Consider the following 21,129-nt stretch of genomic DNA (forward strand, 5'->3'; position numbering starts at 1 on the left):
GTTTGCCACTTGCAGAGATCTTATGAATATCATTAAATTTAATTTGTGTCCGTTTTTTTTTCCCATGGAAACTAAAGAATTTATGTCTTCTTTAACCCAACATATTCTTCACTTTGCTTTTTTATTTTGTTTAAAAAAAGAAAATGCAAAGCATGTCTAATTTTCTCCTCATGAACATAGTGTTCATAGAATTTTTTGAGGGATTTACTTAAAAGGCAGATTTCCTGTCCTCACACCCAGATATTATGACTCTCCCAGAAACTCTGGAATTTACATTTTACATAAGCATTTTGGTGATTCTGATATAGGAAGTCCTCTTTGAAGAAGACTACTATTATTATTAAAAATAGGATTGTGAGATCTAGACAAATATCATCAGACAATCTGATACTATAGTAAGGACTGTGTATTGGTTCTTGGTAGAAAAGGATTGTATATTCCAGAAAAGGAATATGAATGGACAATAAGCACTTTAAATAAAGTTTACTTTATTACTAAGCAATGAAAAGTGAATAAAAACAATATGTGAATGAACTATTTTCATCTATTCATTTTTTGAAAATTAAAGATTGTTATTATTATCACTAGGAAAAATGCAAGGAATTGACTACCTGCTCAAACACTGATAGTAGGAGTATAATGTGGCAGAGACTATTCAAAGGCAATTAGCAATATATATCACCTGTTAAAGTGAAAGACCCATTTTAGCGAAACTTCTATGAACACATAAAGAAATGTATAAGAATGTTTAGCACCACATTGTTTGAAAACATGCAAAATTGGATGCATATGATCAATCAAGATGGAAATGAAGAATAACCCAGGAACATCCGGGCTATAGAATAGTATGCAGCCTTTACATAACAGAGGGGCAAGCTTTCATATATTGCTTTGAAAATGCTCCAAGTCATATTCACTGCATTAAAAGGAATTCAGAGCCATTTAATATAAGACAGTCTCATTTGTACTGAAAGGATTGCTATTAAACGCTTAAAAGTTATAACTAGGGAAATAAAGGTTTTTGAGGTAGAAGAAGGAAATCATAAAGAATTTCAAACTATATTTTTCCAATTTTTTTACAACAAAAACATGTTCATATATTGCTTCTGAATTAAAACAAAACGAGGCACAATCGTTCAAAACTAGCTTGGTCAACATAGTGATACCCTGTCTCTACAAAGAATAAAATAAAAGGAGGTGAAATAAACAACAAAGTCCAAAAGTAAGCATATTTTAAGATATAACAAAGCCTCACCAATTTTTAGAAACTAGGAGAGGTTTGCTTATGGGGGACTCTTTTTAAAAAATACATCTTATAATCTTTCAAGAGTAGTATCTCTTATAAATTAAAATATCAGTATTAATAAATAAAATGAGGCATATCAACAAAAAGATTAACTCGTGGAAGGCCTACATAGCTATATATTATTTTATAATGAAGCAGAATTTTTGCCTACATGAATTATTGGTAAAATACTTGCCTGTACATACAAATATAGCCAGAGAACCTTCAAATACAAAAATACTACACCTTGCTGGGGTTTTATGGCTGACTATTTAATTTTCTTTCATTTTGGTTTCTGTTGCTATAATGGTTATCCAATAACTACTCTAAAGGAGTAGCTTAGCCCAGAATTCTCATTTTATAAAAACCTTTTGAAAACAATGATTTTAGTATGAATTATTCTTGCTTTAAAACATTCCACAGCTTTTTAAAAATCAATTCAAATGCAATAAGAAATACTGTACCATTTCAGAATTGCAAAGCCTGAATGAGTAAAACTTGGTTAATGTACTTTCACTATAACTTGCATCATTATTACTACTTAAATATTTGATTTTAAGTCATTACGCCTTCTCAGGATAGAGGTAAGAATTTGTTCTCATTATATAATCAACTGTGGTTAATATGTTCTTTAGATTCAGAATCAGAAATATGTGCAGTTCTATCTGGGTATATTTAGTGTTTCATTTTAAAGTGTTTGTTTGCATAATGGAATAAGCAGTTGTCAGATTATATTCTGGCGTTTCCTGTACTCTCTGTACTCTGTGGTGAATACATACATATCCTGCAATGGTCCTTTTTTTTTGGTAAGAAGTCTCACTGTGTCACCTGAGCTGGAGTGCAGTGGCATGATCTTGGCTCACTGCAACCTCCGCCTCCCATGTTCAAGAGCTTCTCCTGCCTTAGCCTCCCGAGTAGCTGGGACTACAGGCGTGCGCCACCACGCCCAGCTAATTTTTGTATTTTTTTTTTAGTAGAGATGGGGTTTCACCATATTGGCCAGGCTGATCTCGAACTCCTGACCTCATGATCCACCTGCCTTGGCCTCCCAAAGTGCTGGAATGACAGGCATGAGCCACCGCGCCTGGCCAATAGTCCCATTTTTGTGCAAGCATCAAGCTCAGTTTATACTAAAAGTAGGTACAATAAGTTGATATAACATTCAACAGGCTAATGCAGCTGACAATTCTCTCCTACTGTGTACGCTCATTGAAAAATAAAACCAATAAAATATTCATGAACGATAGGTCAAAACTAGAAAAGGTCAGCACTGAGCAAGGAAACCAGTATTAGATACCACTTCCTAGAACAGTGGTTCTCAAACTTTGCAGTACATTAGAATTACCTGGGAATCTTTAAAAACTCCCAGTGCTTAGGCTGAATTCCATATAAATAACATCAGGATCTCCAAGGGTGGAACATGAGCATCAGTAGTTTTTAGAGAAGCCCAAGTGATCCAATAAGCAGTGAAAGACTGAGAACCACGGTCCTAGAAAATTTCAGAGGTTTTCAAAGCAGCAGTAGCAGCTGCAACAAATCATAACAGCCAAAAGAGTTAGTATAAGTGATGGTGCAGAGGGAAAGGAGCCACAGACATCACTTTGGATTAACAGGGCAGTTCGGTGCTTTGTGTAAAAGAAAAAAAAAAAAAAAGATTTAGTGCACTAAATGAAGGACCAGAATCCTTAAGACTTTGACACCTGTGCCTTTCACTGGGAATGAAATAATTAGAAGTTAGGCCACCTGTGTGTGTGTATTTTCCTCACCTCAAATGAGATCAAGGTTCAATTATTTAGAGGCTAGAGTCCAAAGAACTAGAAAACACTAGAGCAGCTTAAGCAGGTGGTTTACTGTTTTTCTTTCTTTGGTACTTAACTTTCTGCATACTCTCTATGCCTTCCACAATAGGCCTGTGTCACCTGGTAGTTGCACACGAGGCTTTCATGGTAATGGAATATGTGTCATTCAGAGTGAAAGAGAGGGAGTAAGAGAGAGAGAGAGAGTGCAGAAGGAAGAAAGAAAAGGAAGGAAGAGAGGAAAAAAGAAATGCTTTATGGACACATGTTTAAATATGTGCCATTAGAACACTGATTTCAGCCATTTTTAAGACCACAAGCTTTTCAAAAGTTCAATAGCTTTTAAATGTCTGTTTAGGCACAGAAACCATTGGTTTTTAAATCGCATTCTATGCTTGGGAATTTTGTTAAGTCAGCACACAGTAATATTAATAATGGTGTTAATGTAAATATTCCCTCTTGGATCATAAATGTCTTCATTACGAGATGACTTAACTGGTACTTCACGAAAACTTGCTATTATTATCTCTTCAGCTAATAAATCATATCATGTTAAACTCGTTTTAAATCCCACCTTTTACATAATATACGATTATAATCATCCTGTTCAACTCGGCTATGTTTTGAGAGGTGGAAGTATAAGAGATATTTTAAAGTCTATATTTAATTCTTACTCGCTTTCCTATTCACTGATAAACTTGCTATCAAAACTTCCCCCGTCTTAGGCTTTGGCATATAGGTTACCAAAGACTTCCAACTTAAGATACACCCTGGAATTCCCTTTTTCTGATTTGCAACTCTTTGCAGGCAAATTCAGGAAAATCAATGTCTAAATTCCACTTTCAGAGTCAACAGGACATTCCACAAATCTATTCCAAGATTAAGGCAGAAACACCTATATTTCTGCTACCTTGTCTGAAGAAGACAGAAACTAATGACAGTAGTCCCCAAACTTGTGTACATTAGAATAACCCATCATTCTTTTAAAAATTTGAAGCCTAGGCCATACCCCAAACCAATCAATCACATTTTCTAAGTCCCTAGATGATCCCAATGTGAACATAAAATTAGAACACCACTGATTAATGGCATCCATAGAATTTGTTTTAATTTAGCTAGGGTTTTTGCACTAATTACAAGGTGTTGAAAATATCATTCCATCTCCATTTAAAAAAGGTAGATTTCCTTATGGTGAAAGGATCTGTTGTATGGTCAACCTACAGGAACAAGTTAGTCTAGTTAGGACTATAGGGTTACTTTGTCTCGGTAAACATGAATTACAATTGCAAGAAAAATTTCTTGTTATGAAAGCCAAAATAAGGCAAGCCATTCATCTTCTCAAAACCATCTAATCATTATACAGTGCAAATAGCAAAATACATGGGAGTATTTTATATCACAAGAAATTATTTTTAATATATTTTTCTTTGTGATTAATTCATGCTTTTAAGATTATATTTGTGCATTAAAAATTATCCAAGGTCAGCAATAATGACAAGTAATAATAAAATAAGGACGCACTTTTGTCTACATTTTACTTAATTATGAGTAATATTTAATAATAAAATCAGGAAGTAGTTTTTATCTGTTTTAATTATGAGTATACTATTTTATATATACAAAGAGTAGGTAGTTAATAAAAATACAAAATGGATGGGTGCAGTGGCTCACGCCTATAATCCCAGCACTTTGGGAGGCGGAGGTGGGTGGATCATGAGGTCAGGAGATCAAGACCATCCTGGCTCACACGGTGAAACCCCATCTCTACTAACATACAAAAAAAAAAGAAAAAAAAATTAGCCGGACACGGTGGCATGGGCCTGTAGTCCCAGCTCTTCAGGAGGGAGGAGAATCGCTTGAACTCGGGAGGTGGATGTTGCAGTGAGCTAGGATTGCGCCATGCCACTGCACTCTAGCCTGGGAACAGAGTGAGACTCCATCTCAAAACAAATAAATAAATAAATAAATGAATAAATAAATAAATAAATAAAATAAAACTAAAACATTTCTAAAAGTCCAATTTTTAAATTTAATGTAAATAGTCCTGTTACAGAAAAAAAGAATAATGTATTTATGAGTTTTTTGGTATATTTATGTGAATTATGAATAATATAATGGCAAATCCATTTAGGGGAAATAGCATAGGTGTTTTCTGATTCATTCAACAAGTCTTTATTGAGCAACTACTCTAGGGTAAACCCAGAACTGAGTGCTGTGGATTGAAGAATGACCAAGCTCTTTGCACTCATGAAGATTACGGTTTGATGGGGTTGAAATCCACTTAATAAATAAATATAAAAATAGTTTATTAGAATTAGAATAAGAGCGATGAAAAATAATTTATGAGGGCACATAAAATACCTGACTCGGCCTGTGATACAATGTTGAGTCAGGGAAGACTTCCCTTTAAAAGATAAGGTAAGACTTTACCAGTCGGAATGAGTATCAGAAGAAAATCAGAATGACTACAGTTAAGAACCTTAGTTTATTTCAGTTTGAGTTTCCCTTATCCCAAGTTTGAAGAATCTATAAAATGTGTTTTGTCAAAGAGGTATCTGCAAACATAGAAAGTAAACACTAACACGTGATATAAAAGTAAGTTACCATTTTTGTTGTCATTGATATAAAGTGGGCTTTGGCACAATAAGCATCCAGATCTGTCATCATTCTATTACTTCTTAGCCATGTGACATTAAGGACATCAGCTTATCAGCACTTCCTTGTCTCGTTGCCTTGTTGATATAGTGAACATTTATTATATCTGCTATGACTGTTACAACGATCACATGAAATGATATATTTACCCAAGCTCAAGTACTAGCTCAGGATAAGTGCTCAACCAATCATTTCTTTCTCTGCACATAGCCCCTAAATGGCCACACTGTTTGGAGTAAAGCATTTTGATTAAAGGCCATGTCACAGTGGATTTCAAAATTAGATGCATAATAGCAATCAATGGAAGAGCTTTAAAAAAAAGTACAGATGCAAAGGCTCATTTCTAAGAGGTTCTGACTCAGTAGGCTTGGAAGGCTCCCAGAATCTACAATTTTAAAGAGTTTCCCAGGTGTTTCAGAGGATGATGAGTTGAGTTTGGGAACCACTTGTCTGAGGAAGCTATAACATGATCACCCATTTTGAAATATAATCAGGAACATATTTGGGAATATCTTGACTTCTTATGATCTTCAACTGGCATATAAAATCCACAAAGACACATCACCACTGAAATGTAGTTATAGCATCCGGAATTAACAAGCAGACTGAAATAGTGTTCACAGTACTGTGCACCAAAAGCTCATCCACATTGGAGTCAGTATCAGTTGCAGCAGAATGACCGCTTATTAAATAGCCCTCACTTTGTTTAGGATAATTGCTGAATTACCCCAAAACCTACAACTATGCAAAAATTCAACCCTGACTCTAACTTCCACCTCAGAGCTGTAAGTCCATCATCAGTTTTGTGCTCTTAGAAAAACAAGCACTTAAAAAACAGTGAATTTAGATATCTTTCTTGTGTGTATTTTCACTGTTTTTAGTTCTTTAGGATGAATTCATGATGTAATTATACCAGATTTTGTTTCTTCTTCTGAAAGTTAAAACCACTCAGCCCTCATTTGTTAATAAATAGCAAATTTGTAGCCATAAATGTATTTGTCACTGCAGAAGGTATAATTTGAAAGATGTTCTTAAAGGAAGAGCAACTATAATCAGAATACAAAAGCATTTGTGAACACAGTATATGCATATAGGTGACTCAGTAACAGTCCTTAAATGCAGAATTTTTATCATAATGTGTTTTGTAATATAATGTTACTATGCAGAAAGCATGTTCTTAGATGAGAGAAATAACATAACAATCTAACAGTGAAGTAAACTTTCCTGGTAATTCACCCATTAAATTAATTCTCTCTCTCTAATTGAGAAAGAGATTATACTATTTTTAACTTTGAAAGAGTTTACTTTCACAGTTTCATTAATCCTACCTTTTATTCCTTTTTTTATTTAAACATACAAAAACCATAGGACACTATATTTTCTCTCTGTCTCTCTCTCTTTTTTGGGGGGTGGGGCAGGGTCTCACTCTGTCACCCAGACTGGAATGGAGTGGCACAATCTTGACCCACTGCAATCTCTGCATCCCTAGTTCAAGCGATTCTCATGCCTCAGCCTTCCAACTAGCTGGGACTACAGGTGTGTGCAACAACACCCAGCTAATTTTTGTATTTTTAGTAGAGACGAGGTTTCTCAATGTTGCCCGGGCTGGTCTCAAACTCCTGGACTCAAGTGATCTGATGTATTTTCAAATATATATATGTATTATTTTTATTTTTTATTATACTTTATGTTCTAGGGTACATGTGCACAACATGCAGGTTTGTTACATATGTATACATGTGCAGCTTAAATATATTTTTAATGAAACTTCATGAAAAGAAGTTTCTCAATTCAGAAACCTGAGATGCTATATTTTTACAAATTAGCACATAAATTTTTAGCCTACTTTTATAGTAACCATATAAGTAACCTAAGGGCTACAGAAAGCTTCAGATGGTTGCATACCTAGCTGTATTAGTAGTAAGAGCCTGGACTTTGGAGCAGACAAGCTGGTTCCAAATTCTGGTTCTGTCACTTAGTACCTATATGACTCAGATAAATACCTCAAACTTTCTTTGCTCCAGTTACCTCATCTGTAAAACAGGAGTGATAAACACGCATCCTTCATAGAGTTATTGTGAGAATAAAATTAGTAAATATATGTGAAACACAACAATAGTCTCTAGTACGTAAAACACGCTCCAAAAAGTTATGCTTATCATCAGCATTTTCTGCCAATTGTGTCACTTGGTTGAAAGGAAGTTTTATTTGCAAAAGTTCTCAAATATGAAAAGTAAAAATATTAATTGAATTCCTACTGTGTGTCAAACACAATGGTGAAAGCTTTCACATTTTCATATAAATGTCAACAATGTCAAATCAATTGCACTGCACAATTTCATATACTTCTTTATCAACCATCTAGTTTTCCCAGTGGTTGACTTCTGACATGGACATACAAGGGGGCAGAATTTGAGAGGAGATTGAAGAGAAGGAAGTAGAAAATTAAAGTTTGAGGTATGTATTAGTTGAAGTAAAAAATAAAAACTAAAAAAAAAAAAAACATAAATAAATCTCCTTGGCTTATCACAATTAATGTTTATTTCTGGCTCACATAAGTGAGGGTGGGGACAAGGGGAATCACTTCATCCTATTATTTAGAAACCAAGGCTGAGAGAGTCTCTGCCTCTTAATCACAGGGCTGTCATTATCTACTTAAGATCTGCAGATGATGGTGCGTGGAGGAATGGAAGTGCTTATAGGAGGGTCTTCAGGCACACATGCCATTGGCCAAGCTCAGTCATGTGGCCACATCTAACCGCAAGGGAGGCTGGGAAATGTGCTCAGGAGGAAAAGGCAACCGGTTTGGTAATAGTTTCTGCCACAAGATGTATGACTAAAAGGACAGGTCTAGGAGGGTACTGATGCAAAAGTCTAGCTAGCTAGAATTAATTTTTTAAATTAAAACATTGAAAGCTTATGAAAGAAGTGAGGGAAAGAGATGAAAAGTGGTAATTGAAAACTAGAAAAAATTAGGAATAGGTTTCCTTAGAGGTAGAGAGATTGTGTAAGCAGCAAGGAGAAAATTGTTGAATGAAGGGTTAATGTGGGAAAAAACTTTACCAGTTTCCCAATTTTGTTGAAAATGAACCCAGTATTAGAGCAGTGGAAGTCCTGGTTTTTATTTGCTTGTTTGTTTGATTGATTGTTTCTTTTAAACGTTTTCTGCAATATGCCACCTAAGTGTCAAGACATGATAGCACTTGGCACAACTTGATCCAGAAGATAACCAACACTGCTTATAAAACTGAAATGTGCAGAGCTTCCAGAATAAATAATTTCCATCCTATTCTGTGTCACTAGCTGTTTAAATTAGGAAAGAAATTCAATCTCCCTGCCTACAGGAATATAAGCCAAGCTGTCCGAAAGTATTAACTACTGTCAGGAAGAGAAAAGTGAGATTTTTCTCAACAATAAAGATGTCAAAAACTAAACACTAAAATGGTTTATGTATTTATAAGACAAGAAACATGTTAGACGGTTCATTGAAACATATAACTGTTGACAAAATAAACATGGACATAGAAGATCATACAAAAAGAGCATATCTATTATAACAGAATTGTGATTTTTATTTTGTTTACTCTCTGTGCCTCCTTTTGGATATTTTAAAGTATTTGTTTTTGCATGTTCTATTTTGTTGTAATTTTGCTGAAGTTGGCACAGCTATTCCTATTTCTCTTTCATTCACTTAATCATTTATTCAAGAACTGCTTGGTGCGGGTCTTCTCTGTACTAGCTGCAGTTCTCCCAATCAGTATTTTTTTAATGGAAAGAAATTTGGTCAGTAAGTGAAAGATGTTTTTCATGCTTTTTCTTTTTTTTTTTTTTTTCCGAGATGGAGTCTCGCTCTGTTGCCCAGGCTGGAGTGCAGTTGTGTGATCTTGACTCACTGCAACCTCTGCTTCCCCAGTTCAAGTGATTCTCCTGCCTCAGTCTCCTGAGTAGCTTAGATTATAGGCACTCGCCACTATGCTCTGCTAATTTTTGAATTTTTAGTAGAGACAGGGTTTCGCCATATTGGCTAGGCTGGTCTTGAACTCCTGACCTCAGGTGATCTACCTTCCTCAGCCTCCCGAAGTGCTGGGATTACAGGCGTGAGCCACTGTGACCGACCAGGATGTTTTTCTTTCCTGTAGTTTTGGGAAATTCAAGGAAGAGTAATTCTACACTAACAGTAATTTTTAAAATTAGAATGAGACACATCAAGATATCTGCTCAATGTATAGGAAAGTTTATGAGAAAAACCCAAGTTCTGTCCTAACTTTACATTTCATAATAGTAATGTCTCCCCTGATTTTTATAGAAAAAGTGGAAAATAATGAAAAAAGGCTGGGTGCAGTGGCTCACACATGTAATCTCTGCACTTTGGGAGGCCGAGTCAGGCCGATCACTTGAGGTCAGGAGTTTGAGACCAACCCGGCCAATATGGTGAAACCCTGTCTCTACTAAAAATACAAAAGTAAGCCAGGCATGGTGGTGCTCACCTGTAGTCCCAGCTACTCAGGAGGCTAAGGCAAGACAATCACTTAAAGCAGGGAGGCGGAGGTTGCAGTGAGCCAAGATCATGCCACTCTACTCCAGCCTGAGTGACAGAGAAAGGCTCTGTCTTAGCAAAAAAAAAAAAAAAAAAAAAAAGAAAAGAAAGAAAAGAAAAGAAATTAGTTCCCACAATCCTACCTCCCAGATAAGCCATCTAGATTTAGATTAGATATGAGATGTTACTCTTAAGTCATTTATAACATACCATGCATGTTCTGAAATATGCTTTTTTCAAATATTTGTACATGGAGAATTCCGAATGTTTCTCCATATTAATTTAATGGTTGCAGAATGCTTTAATAACATAACATACATTATCTAAATTGTTCTGTCCTACTAAACATGTAATTCATTTTCGATTTTTGCTATTAAAATACCATTGTAGACGGATTTTTATACATCCATGTTTCTGTTCTTAAAATAAATTTCTAGAAATTACTGCATCAAAGAGTTTTCACATTTTTAACACTGCCAAATTGCTTTTTCAGAAAGGTATGCTAATTGCAGTACCCTCTAGCAGTACATGAGAGTGTCTGGATTTTTGCACTGATGCCCAGACTGGTCACAGGCATGCCTCTAAGATATTGTAGGTTTAGTTCTAGACCACCACAATAAAGTGAGTATCACAATAAAGCAAGTCACATGGTGTTTTTGGTTTTCTAGGGCATCTAAAAGTTATATTTACACCATACTGTAGCCTATTAAATGCACAATAGCATTATATGTTTTTTAAAAAGTACTTACCTTGGTTAAAAAATACTTTGTTGCTAAAAAATGCTAATGATTACCTGAGCCTTCAGCAAGGTGTAATCTTTTTGCTAGTGGAAAGTCTTGCCTCAGTGTTGTTGGCTATTGACTGATCAGGGTAGTAGTTGCTCAAAATTGGGTTAGCTTACCCATTTCTGAAAACAGGACAACAATGAAGTTTTCAACAGTGACTGACTCTTCCCTTCACAAAAGTTTTTTCTGTAGTGTGCAACGTTGTTTGATAGCATTTTACTCACAGTAGAACTCCTTTCCAAATTGGAGTCCATTCTCTCAAACTCTGCCTTTGGTTATCAACTAAATTTATGTAACATTCTAAATCTTTCATTGTCATGTCAACAATATTCACAGCGTCTTCACCAGGGGTACATTCTATCTCAAAGGACCACTTTCTTTGCTCATCTATAAGCACCATCTCCTCATCCATTCACCTTTGATCATAAGATTGCAGTAATTCAGTCACTTCTTCAGGCTCCATTTCTAATTCTGGTTCTCTTGCTATTTCCACCACATCTGCAGTGATTTCTTCCACTGAAGTCTTGAATGAATCCCTCGAAGCCATTTATGAAAGTTGGAATCAAATTCCAGTTAATGTTGATATCTTGACCTCCTCCCATGAATCATGAATGTTCTTAATGGCATCTACAATGGCGAATTCTTTCCAGCTTAATTTACTTGGCCCAAATCCATCAGAGCAATAACTAACTATGATAACTATAGTCTTCTAAAATGATAAGACTTGAAAGTCAAAATTTATACCTTAGTTCATGGACTGTACAATGGATGTTGTGTTAACAAGCTTGAAAACATTAACCTCCTTGTACATCCTTATCAGAGCTCTTGGGTGACTAGATGCATTGTCAATAAGCAGTCACATTTTAAAAGAATTTTTTTCTGAGCAGTAACTCTCAACAGTGGGCTTAAAATATTCAGTAACCATCCTGTGAACAGGTGTGGTGTCATCCAGGCTTTGCCTTGCTTTTCCATCCATTTATATTGCACAGGCAGAGCAGATTTAGTATAATTCTCAAGGACCCTAGGATTTTTATAATGGTAAATTATCATTGGCTTTCATTTAAAGTCATCAGCTCCTTTAGCCCCTAACAAGAAAATTAGCTTGTCCTTTGAAGCTTTGAAACCAAGAATTGTCTTCCCTTCTCTGCATATAAAAGTCATAGATGGCATCTTCTTCCAACAGAAAGCTGTTGCATGTACACTGGAAATCTGTTGTTTAGTGTAGCCACCTTAACCAATGATCTTAGCTGTTCTTCTGGATAACTTGCTGCTTCGCCTTGCACTTTTGTGTTATGGAGAGAGCTTCTTTCCCTGAAGGTCACAAACCAACAACATCTGTTAGCATCCAACTTTTCTTCTCCAGCTTCCTCACTTCTCTCAGCCTTCATAGAACTGAAGAGAGCTAGAGCCTTCCTCCGGATTGGGCTTTGGCTTAAGGGAATGTTGTGACTGGTTGAATCTTCTATTCAGATCACTCAAACTTTCTCCGTATCAGCAACAAGGGTGTTGTACTTCCTTATCACTTGTGTGCTCACTAGAGTAGTATTTTAATTTCCTTCAAATAGTTTTCTTTTGTCTTCACAATTTTGGCTGTTTGGCCCAAGAGGCTTAGCTTCCAGCCTATTTCAGCTTTCCGGGTGCTTTCCTCATTACAGTGAGAGATGTGTACCTCTTTCTTTCACTTAAACACTTAGAGGCCATTGTAGGGCTATTAATTGGTTAACTTTAATATTGTTGTGTCTCAGGGACTTGGAAGGCATGGGGAGAGGGAGAGAGATGGGAAAATGGCTGGTCAGTGGAACAGTCAGATACATTTGTCAATTATGTTTTCTGTCTTACATGGGCACAACTCATAGTAACCCAAAACAATTACAATTGTAACTTTAAAGTTATTGATTGTAGATCACCATAATAGATATAATAATAATGACAAAGTCTCTAAAATGTGACATGGAAACATGAAGTGATCACATGATGTGGGAAAAAGTGACACCAATAGACTTGCACAATGCGAGGTTGCCACCAACCTTCAATTTACATTAAAAAAAAAACAAGAGAAGCACAATATAACAAGATATGCCTCTATCATTTTTTGCTTTTAATTTGAACTTCGGAGTATCACAGATATGTGAAAAGTTTCTATATAGGATGCCTTTTAAAAGTATTTTTTTTGCTCATCAGGAAAAGATTGTGAAATATTATAAAATGTAATATGAATTTATCAAGATAAGTCACGTTTCATGCCTTCTGCCAATTTTACTTTTTACTATAGAATTTATTCAACAGTTTAAAACAGCAGAGTATTGGTTATCATTGCCCTTCCAAGATAATTTTTCATATACTAATATTTAGGGTCTATGTCATATTATTAGGATTTATAAAATTTTGGCAAAAAATCCACCATGTTTGTGAAAGCTATTATTTACATTATTTGTAATGTATTATTTGTATTATTTCCTTTAATTGAAATGTAATCTGACAACTATTGCTGGAAACAAAACAATATTCTTATTTTGTAATTTTTGACAAAAAATCACTGTAGTTTGTGACATCTATAATATTTTGAAACAAAATGTGTCTCAAATATATCCTCTTCAATTTCATTGCCACCTAATACAATAGCTGTTGCTGAAAATAAAAAATTGTAGTAGTCTATTTTTTCTGGATAACAAATTATATAACTAAAAATCAGAAAAGTCCTCTTCCTAGCTACCCCCAAATCTAGCCACAGTGGAATATTACTTATTTTCTCAATATATTGTGTATCTTTATTTTTATGACTCCGTAAGTTTGCTCACACTTCTTCCTCTGTCTCCAATAGGAAGGAAACTCTTTCTCGTCTTTTCTACCTTGTAAATGCCTTCTCATCCTTCAAAACTAATTTGTGATAGACATGAGATGTGGGATTTGTCCCTACACATTCCTCTTTTAGAACTACTATAGTTTCTATTACAGGCAGAATGGATATAGACAGCTGTGTTTATATTGGGAACTGGGTAGCCATGCTAGACAATTGAACCAGAGGTGAACCCCTGATTAAAGATAAACTAATCAGAACCCTCACTCAAGATTTTGGAGTAGGAGTCTCTGAAAGGGCCGGGCGCGGTGGCTCAAGCCTGTAATCCCAGCACTTTGGGAGGCCGAGACGGGCGGATCACAAGGTCAGGAGATCGTGACCATCCTGGCTAACACAGTGAAACCCCGTCTCTACTAAAAAATGCAAAAAAATCTAGCCGGGTGGGTTGGCGGGCGCCTGTAGTCCCAGCTACTCGGGAGGCTGAGGCAGGAGAATGGCGTAAACCCGGGAGGCGGAGCTTGCAGTGAGCTGAGATCTGGCCACTGCACTCCAGCCTGGGCGACAGAGCAAGACTCCGTCTCAAAAAAAAAAAAAAAAAAAAAGAGTCTCTGAAAGGCTAAGCAATTTACTGAGCAGAACTGCACTTCATGATCACATATATTGGGGATAGAATTTTGCTTGTCCCGGTGGCAAGTGGTAGACATTTCAAGTTACAATGGAATATAAATCGTAAGTGAGTCTGCAGAATGCTTTCCATCCTGATTCTAATGAGTGGTATCAACTCATGTCTCCTTTTTCCTTTTTCTAGTTTAAGTGTTTTTGCTTCCTTGAAATAAAAGGGCGAGAGAAGGCAATGGTTCAAATACCACCTCTTCTCAGAAGCTTTTTCTGAGTAGTTACTGACTGATTTAATTAATTTTAATCTGTTGTCAGGTATTAATGTATGTAAGATAATACAACATAATATATACATTTCATTGTCCAATAGCAAAGACCTAAAATTGAGTGACTGCATTGAGCTAGACATAATAGTATTCTGATGCATGCATTACTCTCATATCTACATTACTGAGGGAGCCATGACTCAATCCCAAATCTATCCAGTTCTAGAGACTGTTTCTAACCACTAAACTAAATCAACTTCCAGCACTAATGCTCGTCGTCTCCCTTGCTAAATAGTAAGTTCTTTGAAGTTAAAGACCAATATTATACGCATCTTTTCAAATGCTAGCATAGTACCCACTGGACGTGGCAGACTAAATACATGTATATTGAATTAAAATTTCTTAGCATTACCTAGATAGTAGTCCTAGATTTTTGATGCGATTGACCATTTCTAAGCTGTCGACCTTACACTCAATATATAAAGGACCACATACGTACCCACACTTTTGTACAAGTATCAAAAGCTTAAATTATGAGAGTATTTTCTTCTTTAATGTAAAGACAAAGTATTTCTTTTATAATTCGACATTGCCCTCAGAATAGTATCTTAGAAGGTATGAAAATTGCAATCACAGAAATCAATGGAAGACACTTTATAAGCCTAGTGGTAGTATTGTCTTTTTTTCTTTAAGACTATAAAAGAAAGTTGGTAACATGATAAAGTTTGATAATGTCACCAATTTAAAAATGAAGGGTCAGGCTCATTCCTATCAATAGATTAGACAAAGTTTGAAATATTCAACTCTTCTAGCAAAACAAGGAAAGGGAGTGGTGAGAAAAGGCTTGTGATTGTATTTAGTAATAATTTCAAAATCAAAGTAATTAGAACAAGTCTAGCTTTAACTGAATGCCAGAGATTACTGTTCACTGTGAAATTTTTAGGATAAGCCTGTATTTCCCTTTTTCTTCTTTGATACAGTTTAGCAACAGCTTAATCATCACTTGGTCAGTGATAAGCAGGCATCTGGACATTTTGCTCATACCAGACTTTATTAGTAGCTGCAGAAAGCATGCATTTTGGACTTTGCTTCAAATATTAGTCATCCTATAACTATACTAGCACATGAACATGAAAATTCTATACTCATGACACATCACTTGTTAGATCAAAAACTCTCGAAACAACTTAAACGTCACTGGTTAAAATGATTATAGTATTGCCATTCCAACATACTACAAACTTAATGTAACCTTTAAAAAGAATGAGTCACCTCTCTATGTATTATATAAAATGATCTACAAGACACATAGAGTAAAAAAGCAACGTGCAGGACAGTGTGTAGAGTATACTGACATTAGATAAAATACCTTGTGAAATTTTCCCAGGTGCATGTATTTTCCATTAAAATACATTGTTTAAAAGTCACACAGCAACAACAACAGACATTTTAAACAATCATTACCCAAATTGTTTTAGATTCCTTAAATAATCCTCTTTTGAATTTGTATTTTATCTGATTTCCATCTTCTAGCCTCTATTACTAGCTAATAAAAATCTACAATTTTCTTGGTATTTTTCACCTTTACAAATATGAAGAATTCTTTTTAATGGAAATCCCTTCCTAATTTCTCAGCTGGATAGGAAGAAGAGGTGTCCATCTTTGGTTTGTTTTGTATTCTTCCACACATCTCTCATCTGGAGATGAGAAGCAAGAAAGGCTATCACTAGGGTCAATGTACTGAGGTCCGTTCCTGTAGAAAGGAAAGGATCCAATAACCAGAGCCCTTTAAAAGTTTGCTTCTTTCCCCATTTAAGCAGAATGCTCTCTTTCTTCTTTTTGAAGAAAAAGTTTCCTGTTTCCTTTCCTTTATTGTGCTTTATTGGACATGGCAGGCCTTAGAATTGGCCTTTCTGGCACTTCAGAAAACAAGCGAATGTAGAAAAAGAAAGTTTCTCCTGGGTGAGGAAGCTGAGAATTCCAGACAAAAAGAATGTAACAGCAGACATCCTGCCAGTTCCTCTTTCAGTGAAGAACCACCCAAAGCTTGTGTCCCATTGGTTGAGCCCCTTGAAACTGAACGACTTCCAGGAACACAAAAACAACAAACAGTCTAGTACATCTGCATTATTTAAGGAAATATTTGCACGATTGATTGATCAGTCACTACTATCCTTTGCAGGCCCAAAACGCAGCATTTTGTGGTTTGGGTGCAGACTTTAGAATACTACAAAAAAAGTGTAAATTGGGAAGTTTGCTTTCCCTTTTCCTCAGTATAAATAATATGAAATCTGGCAAGTAAAAATGCAAAGAAAATTTAGATTTCATTCCTGTGGGTTTTCTTTAAAATATTGTATCCCTATCCTCATTCCAATCAATAGATTTCAGGTTAAACAAAATTTGAAATATTAAACTCACCGAGCAAGAGAAAAAAGAGCGGAATGAAGAAGGATTTGTGATTTTCAATGAATAATTATTTTAAAACCAAAATAATTAGAATAAGTCTGCTTTGCATGTAGTAGTAATTAAGATACTGCAAATTATTTTGTTGGGTACAAAATCTGCAGGTATTTGTTAACTGTATTTATGGGCACACTTCCTGTTCCCGCCAATCACCAAGTACTTTGGAGTGTTATTTTTGTGGATGATTTTCTTCCTTGTCCAAAAAATATTGACCATTTAGGTAGGTATTATTAATTTATTGGAAACTATTTTTGAAAGTAGTAATGTAAGATTCACTCTCATTCTGCCATGACCATTTGAGTTTATCAATGCAGAATACGTCTTTCTTTAAAGTTATTTTAGAACTGATCAATATTGTCTTATATTTAGACACTGTCTTTTCTCTGATCATCTTTAACCATGTCACACGTCTGTTCCTGTAGAACACACACATACGTACACACACACAAACGTCTAAGATCACAATCCCAAAATGCATGTCTACTTATAACATTTCATGATATTAAATGTTAAATTTTATTTCAAAAACTATCACAGCCTAAACAGAAATATAATTTAAGCATTAAGATAGTACATTTCAGAAAATAAGCTAGTATTTTCATGTAAATTTTAGATACCTATCATTTGTCATTCCAAGAGATCCTTGCATTCTAGACTCCAGAATTAAAAGGGGTAAAGGGTTATGCTTTTAAGAACTATAAGCTGAAATGATTTACTTCAATTCAATATAGAATATTTGTCAGTCAAGACAACAATCAATGTGTACAAAAATTTACATAACAAGAGGAATAATAGGCAGTGCAGCACCTTTAGAAAAATAATTAAAAGTTTTGTTGCATTTACAGGTAAGTGCCACACTGAGAATTTACAATACAGTAATTTACTGCAATCACAAGGGAGTTCCATAAAGAAACAAAGCTCTTACACTCCAGGTTTTTGGAAGGTGTTATTGGAATGCTTAACTGAAACCACAGAACTTGTATATCCTCAGGATTGAGTTGATGAAGGTCATAAAAGGTTTTTATAGCCTCTATTATATAAAAGGAGTCCACTGCATTTGGATAGCTGGTTTAGTGTCTCTGACAAGTGTGAAGCCTAGAAGAATTACTGGCTTGATGGTGATCTTTCTGTATCCGGCAAGACAGACCTTCTCCGCAGTAACAACGCTGGAATATTTCTAGCCCATGAGAGCCTTTTCTTCTATGCTTGGTACACACTTGACCTTCTTTGAGGACAGGTTTACAGATCTTGGACCAGAAGTGTCTAGCACAACACAGTCCTGTGGCACAGTCTGATGACCGGAGACACACAGAACCTTCTTGTCCTATGAAGAAGACAGCAGGAAAAAAGTACATAGTTACTGTTAAACCTGCATCATTTCACTAAAACAATTCAAAAGACATTTTTGATGTGCTAAGAATGAGTCTTGACATCCTTACCTTTGCTGTGATACATTTTTGAAGACAATGTTGTTCTTCTGGAATACCCATCCAAAGTGCTATGATCATTACCAAAGCTTTCAGTAATGGTTTCCTCAATTTCCCCTCGGAAATTATTTTGATCAGAAGACACACATATTCCTAAAGAAGCAGGAAATAGTGATTAACTTCAGGGTTGTAATGCATTACTGCTGACAGCTATGACAGTGGCAGTCTGTCATGCCAGCACCAACTTGAGATACTTCATTGCAGTGACATCATTTTAAACCTCTTTACTGTTAATGCAAAACTCTCTAGATGGACAGAAGCACAAATGTGTATACTGTATACAGTCAGTCATATGTAATATCCCTAGTATAGCCATTTAAAATACTTTCCCACCAACTGTGGTAGGGGCAAGTGAGATTTCTGCCCATTTTAATATTACCCTTGGGATAAGAAAAAGAAAATCAGTCGCTTTAAAAAATGTTCTTAAAAATAACTTCTCTGCCCCTGGTGCTATATGGGTCCTGCCAGACTAAGTTAAGCAAACGCAATTCCAGCTGCCTGGGACATTGCAATCTCACCCACCAGTTACTTTACTGTGTAATTTCCATATTACAGAGATTTACTTAGTTCATCCTGGAGTACTGCTGGGTCCTAAGGCGGGTCGTCACCCTGTTAGCTTATTTCTGGAGACCTCTTTAGCTGTCTAAATCCACCTTTTGAAAAATTAAAAGTTAGTGGATCTGTGGTTGGGGGGAGGAGTACTTATATTAAGGCAGCAGAGGGTAGAGGGAGGGGGAAGGATGGAGGGGTCAGGTTGTGAGGATATCAAGATCTCTCTTAAAAATGGCCCATGCAGATAAATCACTGTCCTCTGGCTGACAACAGTTTCAGCAAAAATCAGGAGAGGCCAATCTGGCAAAGCCGTGAGAGTCACAGTAAGAAAAATGAAAAGGGTAGCAGAACGCCAAAGCTGGTTTCTTTGGTCTCTGTATGATCCCATCGTCCTCCCCATCATCTCTCTTCTCAATTGACCTTAAGGTTCTCCCAGACAAATTTTTATGGAAGGGTCCACTACGAGGTGAGCCGTTGCATTGAATCATTGAGGGCCACGGAGGAAGATAAGGACCTCAGAGACCTCCGAACTTCTCTCTTCTTCCCGATTAAACACTTGCAATGAAGATACTTCAGCGGAATCCTGCATGCTGAAGACCCATTTGCAGGTGGCGCCACAGAGTTCTCAGGGCGGAGTTTTTTCCCCCCTATTCGTAGACGCTCAAAGGCTGGACAGTTTTAGTATGAAGGGAGCTTTCAGGACTCACCATTTTTGCAGTAATTCCCGGGGCAGCACATAGCGTGACGCATGCAGCGTTTTCGGCGCTTCCTGCAGGCGAGACAGATTTGCACGCCCGCGTCCCCTCCGCGGGTGGGACTAGCGCAGTACTCATCAGTGCCGCACTCCTCATCCTCTGCGCACGGGTACGGCTGTGGGAAAGGTTCGGGGAGAGGGTGAGGCATCCAGACGTCCAGGTACCCGCCCTCTTGGACCCGGGCGCTGATCACAGTCCCTATCTGTCTACCTCTCCAAAACCTGCTACCGCCCACTGCTCCCAATTGCAGGGTTGCCAAATGCTCCCTGAACCTCACACACTCAGCACGTTCTACTCCCTCCTCTCCAAATAGGACCCTTTCAAGGTCAGAGCATCCTCTGACTGCCCGACCCCTCTCACCTGGTAGTTGTCAATGGTCTGGTACTTATTCCCGCCCGGGTACAGAATTCCTGGCGCGGCGCTGACTGCAGAGCCTGGGTGCCCCGCAGCGCCGCCCAGCGGTGGGGGCAGGTTCTTGATCGCGTTGGAATTGAGAACCGAGTTCAAGGTGGCGCTCACTCCCAGCAGAGGGTGGCCGCCAAGAGCCGCCGCTACCAGCGCGACCAAGACCCGGGCAGCTCCTGCTGCGCCCAGAGCCATCATCTCAGAAGGACTCAAGAGGGAGAAAGAAAGAGAAAATGACCGTCACTTTGCAAGCCTGGGTCCCCACGAAACCGTGCCGGTGCGGTTGCACAGTCAGGGTCTGGGAGCCCCCTGCGGTCCCAGAGTCCTGACTGCAGGGAGCACAGAGCTCTGTGCCGCCACCGCCACCGCGGCTGCCTTTATACCGCGGGCCCGGAGCATTCCGGCCCCTTGGGAGGGAGACAACAAAGCCGGGATGGGATTTCAAAGCGCTGGGAGGGGCTGGGAGGGGGTGTGTTTGTGTACATGAAGGGGGGCCTTTGACACTCTTCACCCCGCTCCTCCCTTGCTTGGTCGTTCGGCTGGCCCGGCTCACCTTCGGGGTGACGGCTAGCAGCAAGCATTATAGCAGACGACTTTAATAAATGCAGGCGGCAGGAGGAACTCTGGGAACTTGGGTGCCCTTGACTGGCAGTAAGGGTTGAATTATCCAGATCTGAAATACTTTTCAGAGCCGAGGGGTGAAAAAAAGCACTTTTTGCACCTCTCCC

At 37.3% G+C, this 21,129-nt stretch overlaps 1 protein-coding gene across 1 annotated transcript; it reads right to left on the bottom strand.

Annotated features, from left to right (window-relative positions):
• Window positions 1–17,699: 17,699 nt before the first annotated feature.
• DKK1 (dickkopf WNT signaling pathway inhibitor 1) lies at window positions 17,700–20,753 on the bottom strand. Its single transcript, XM_005565850.5, has 4 exons — window positions 20,357–20,753; window positions 19,949–20,111; window positions 18,642–18,782; window positions 17,700–18,526 (listed from the first exon to the last, which is right to left on the bottom strand). The coding sequence occupies exons 1-4, from the start codon at window positions 20,597–20,599 to the stop codon at window positions 18,273–18,275; spliced, it is 801 nt and encodes a 266-aa protein (XP_005565907.1). The 5' UTR covers window positions 20,600–20,753; the 3' UTR covers window positions 17,700–18,272.
• Window positions 20,754–21,129: the final 376 nt, after the last annotated feature.

This window comes from Macaca fascicularis, chromosome 9 (genome assembly GCF_037993035.2).
Source record: "Macaca fascicularis isolate 582-1 chromosome 9, T2T-MFA8v1.1".
NCBI classification, from domain to species: Eukaryota; Metazoa; Chordata; class Mammalia; order Primates; family Cercopithecidae; genus Macaca; species Macaca fascicularis.

Bases quoted from the DNA above. Each gene is read 5' to 3' on its own strand.
- DKK1 (XM_005565850.5), bottom strand. From the start codon at position 20,599: ATGATGGCTCTGGGCGCAGCAGGAGCTGCCCGGGTCTTGGTCGCGCTG. The intron at 20,112-20,356 runs GTGAGAGGGGTC...CCTTTCCCACAG, and splicing joins AGACCATTGACAACTACCAG to CCGTACCCGTGCGCAGAGGA. The intron at 18,783-19,948 runs GTGAGTCCTGAA...CTGCTTCTTTAG, and splicing joins CGGGAATTACTGCAAAAATG to GAATATGTGTGTCTTCTGAT.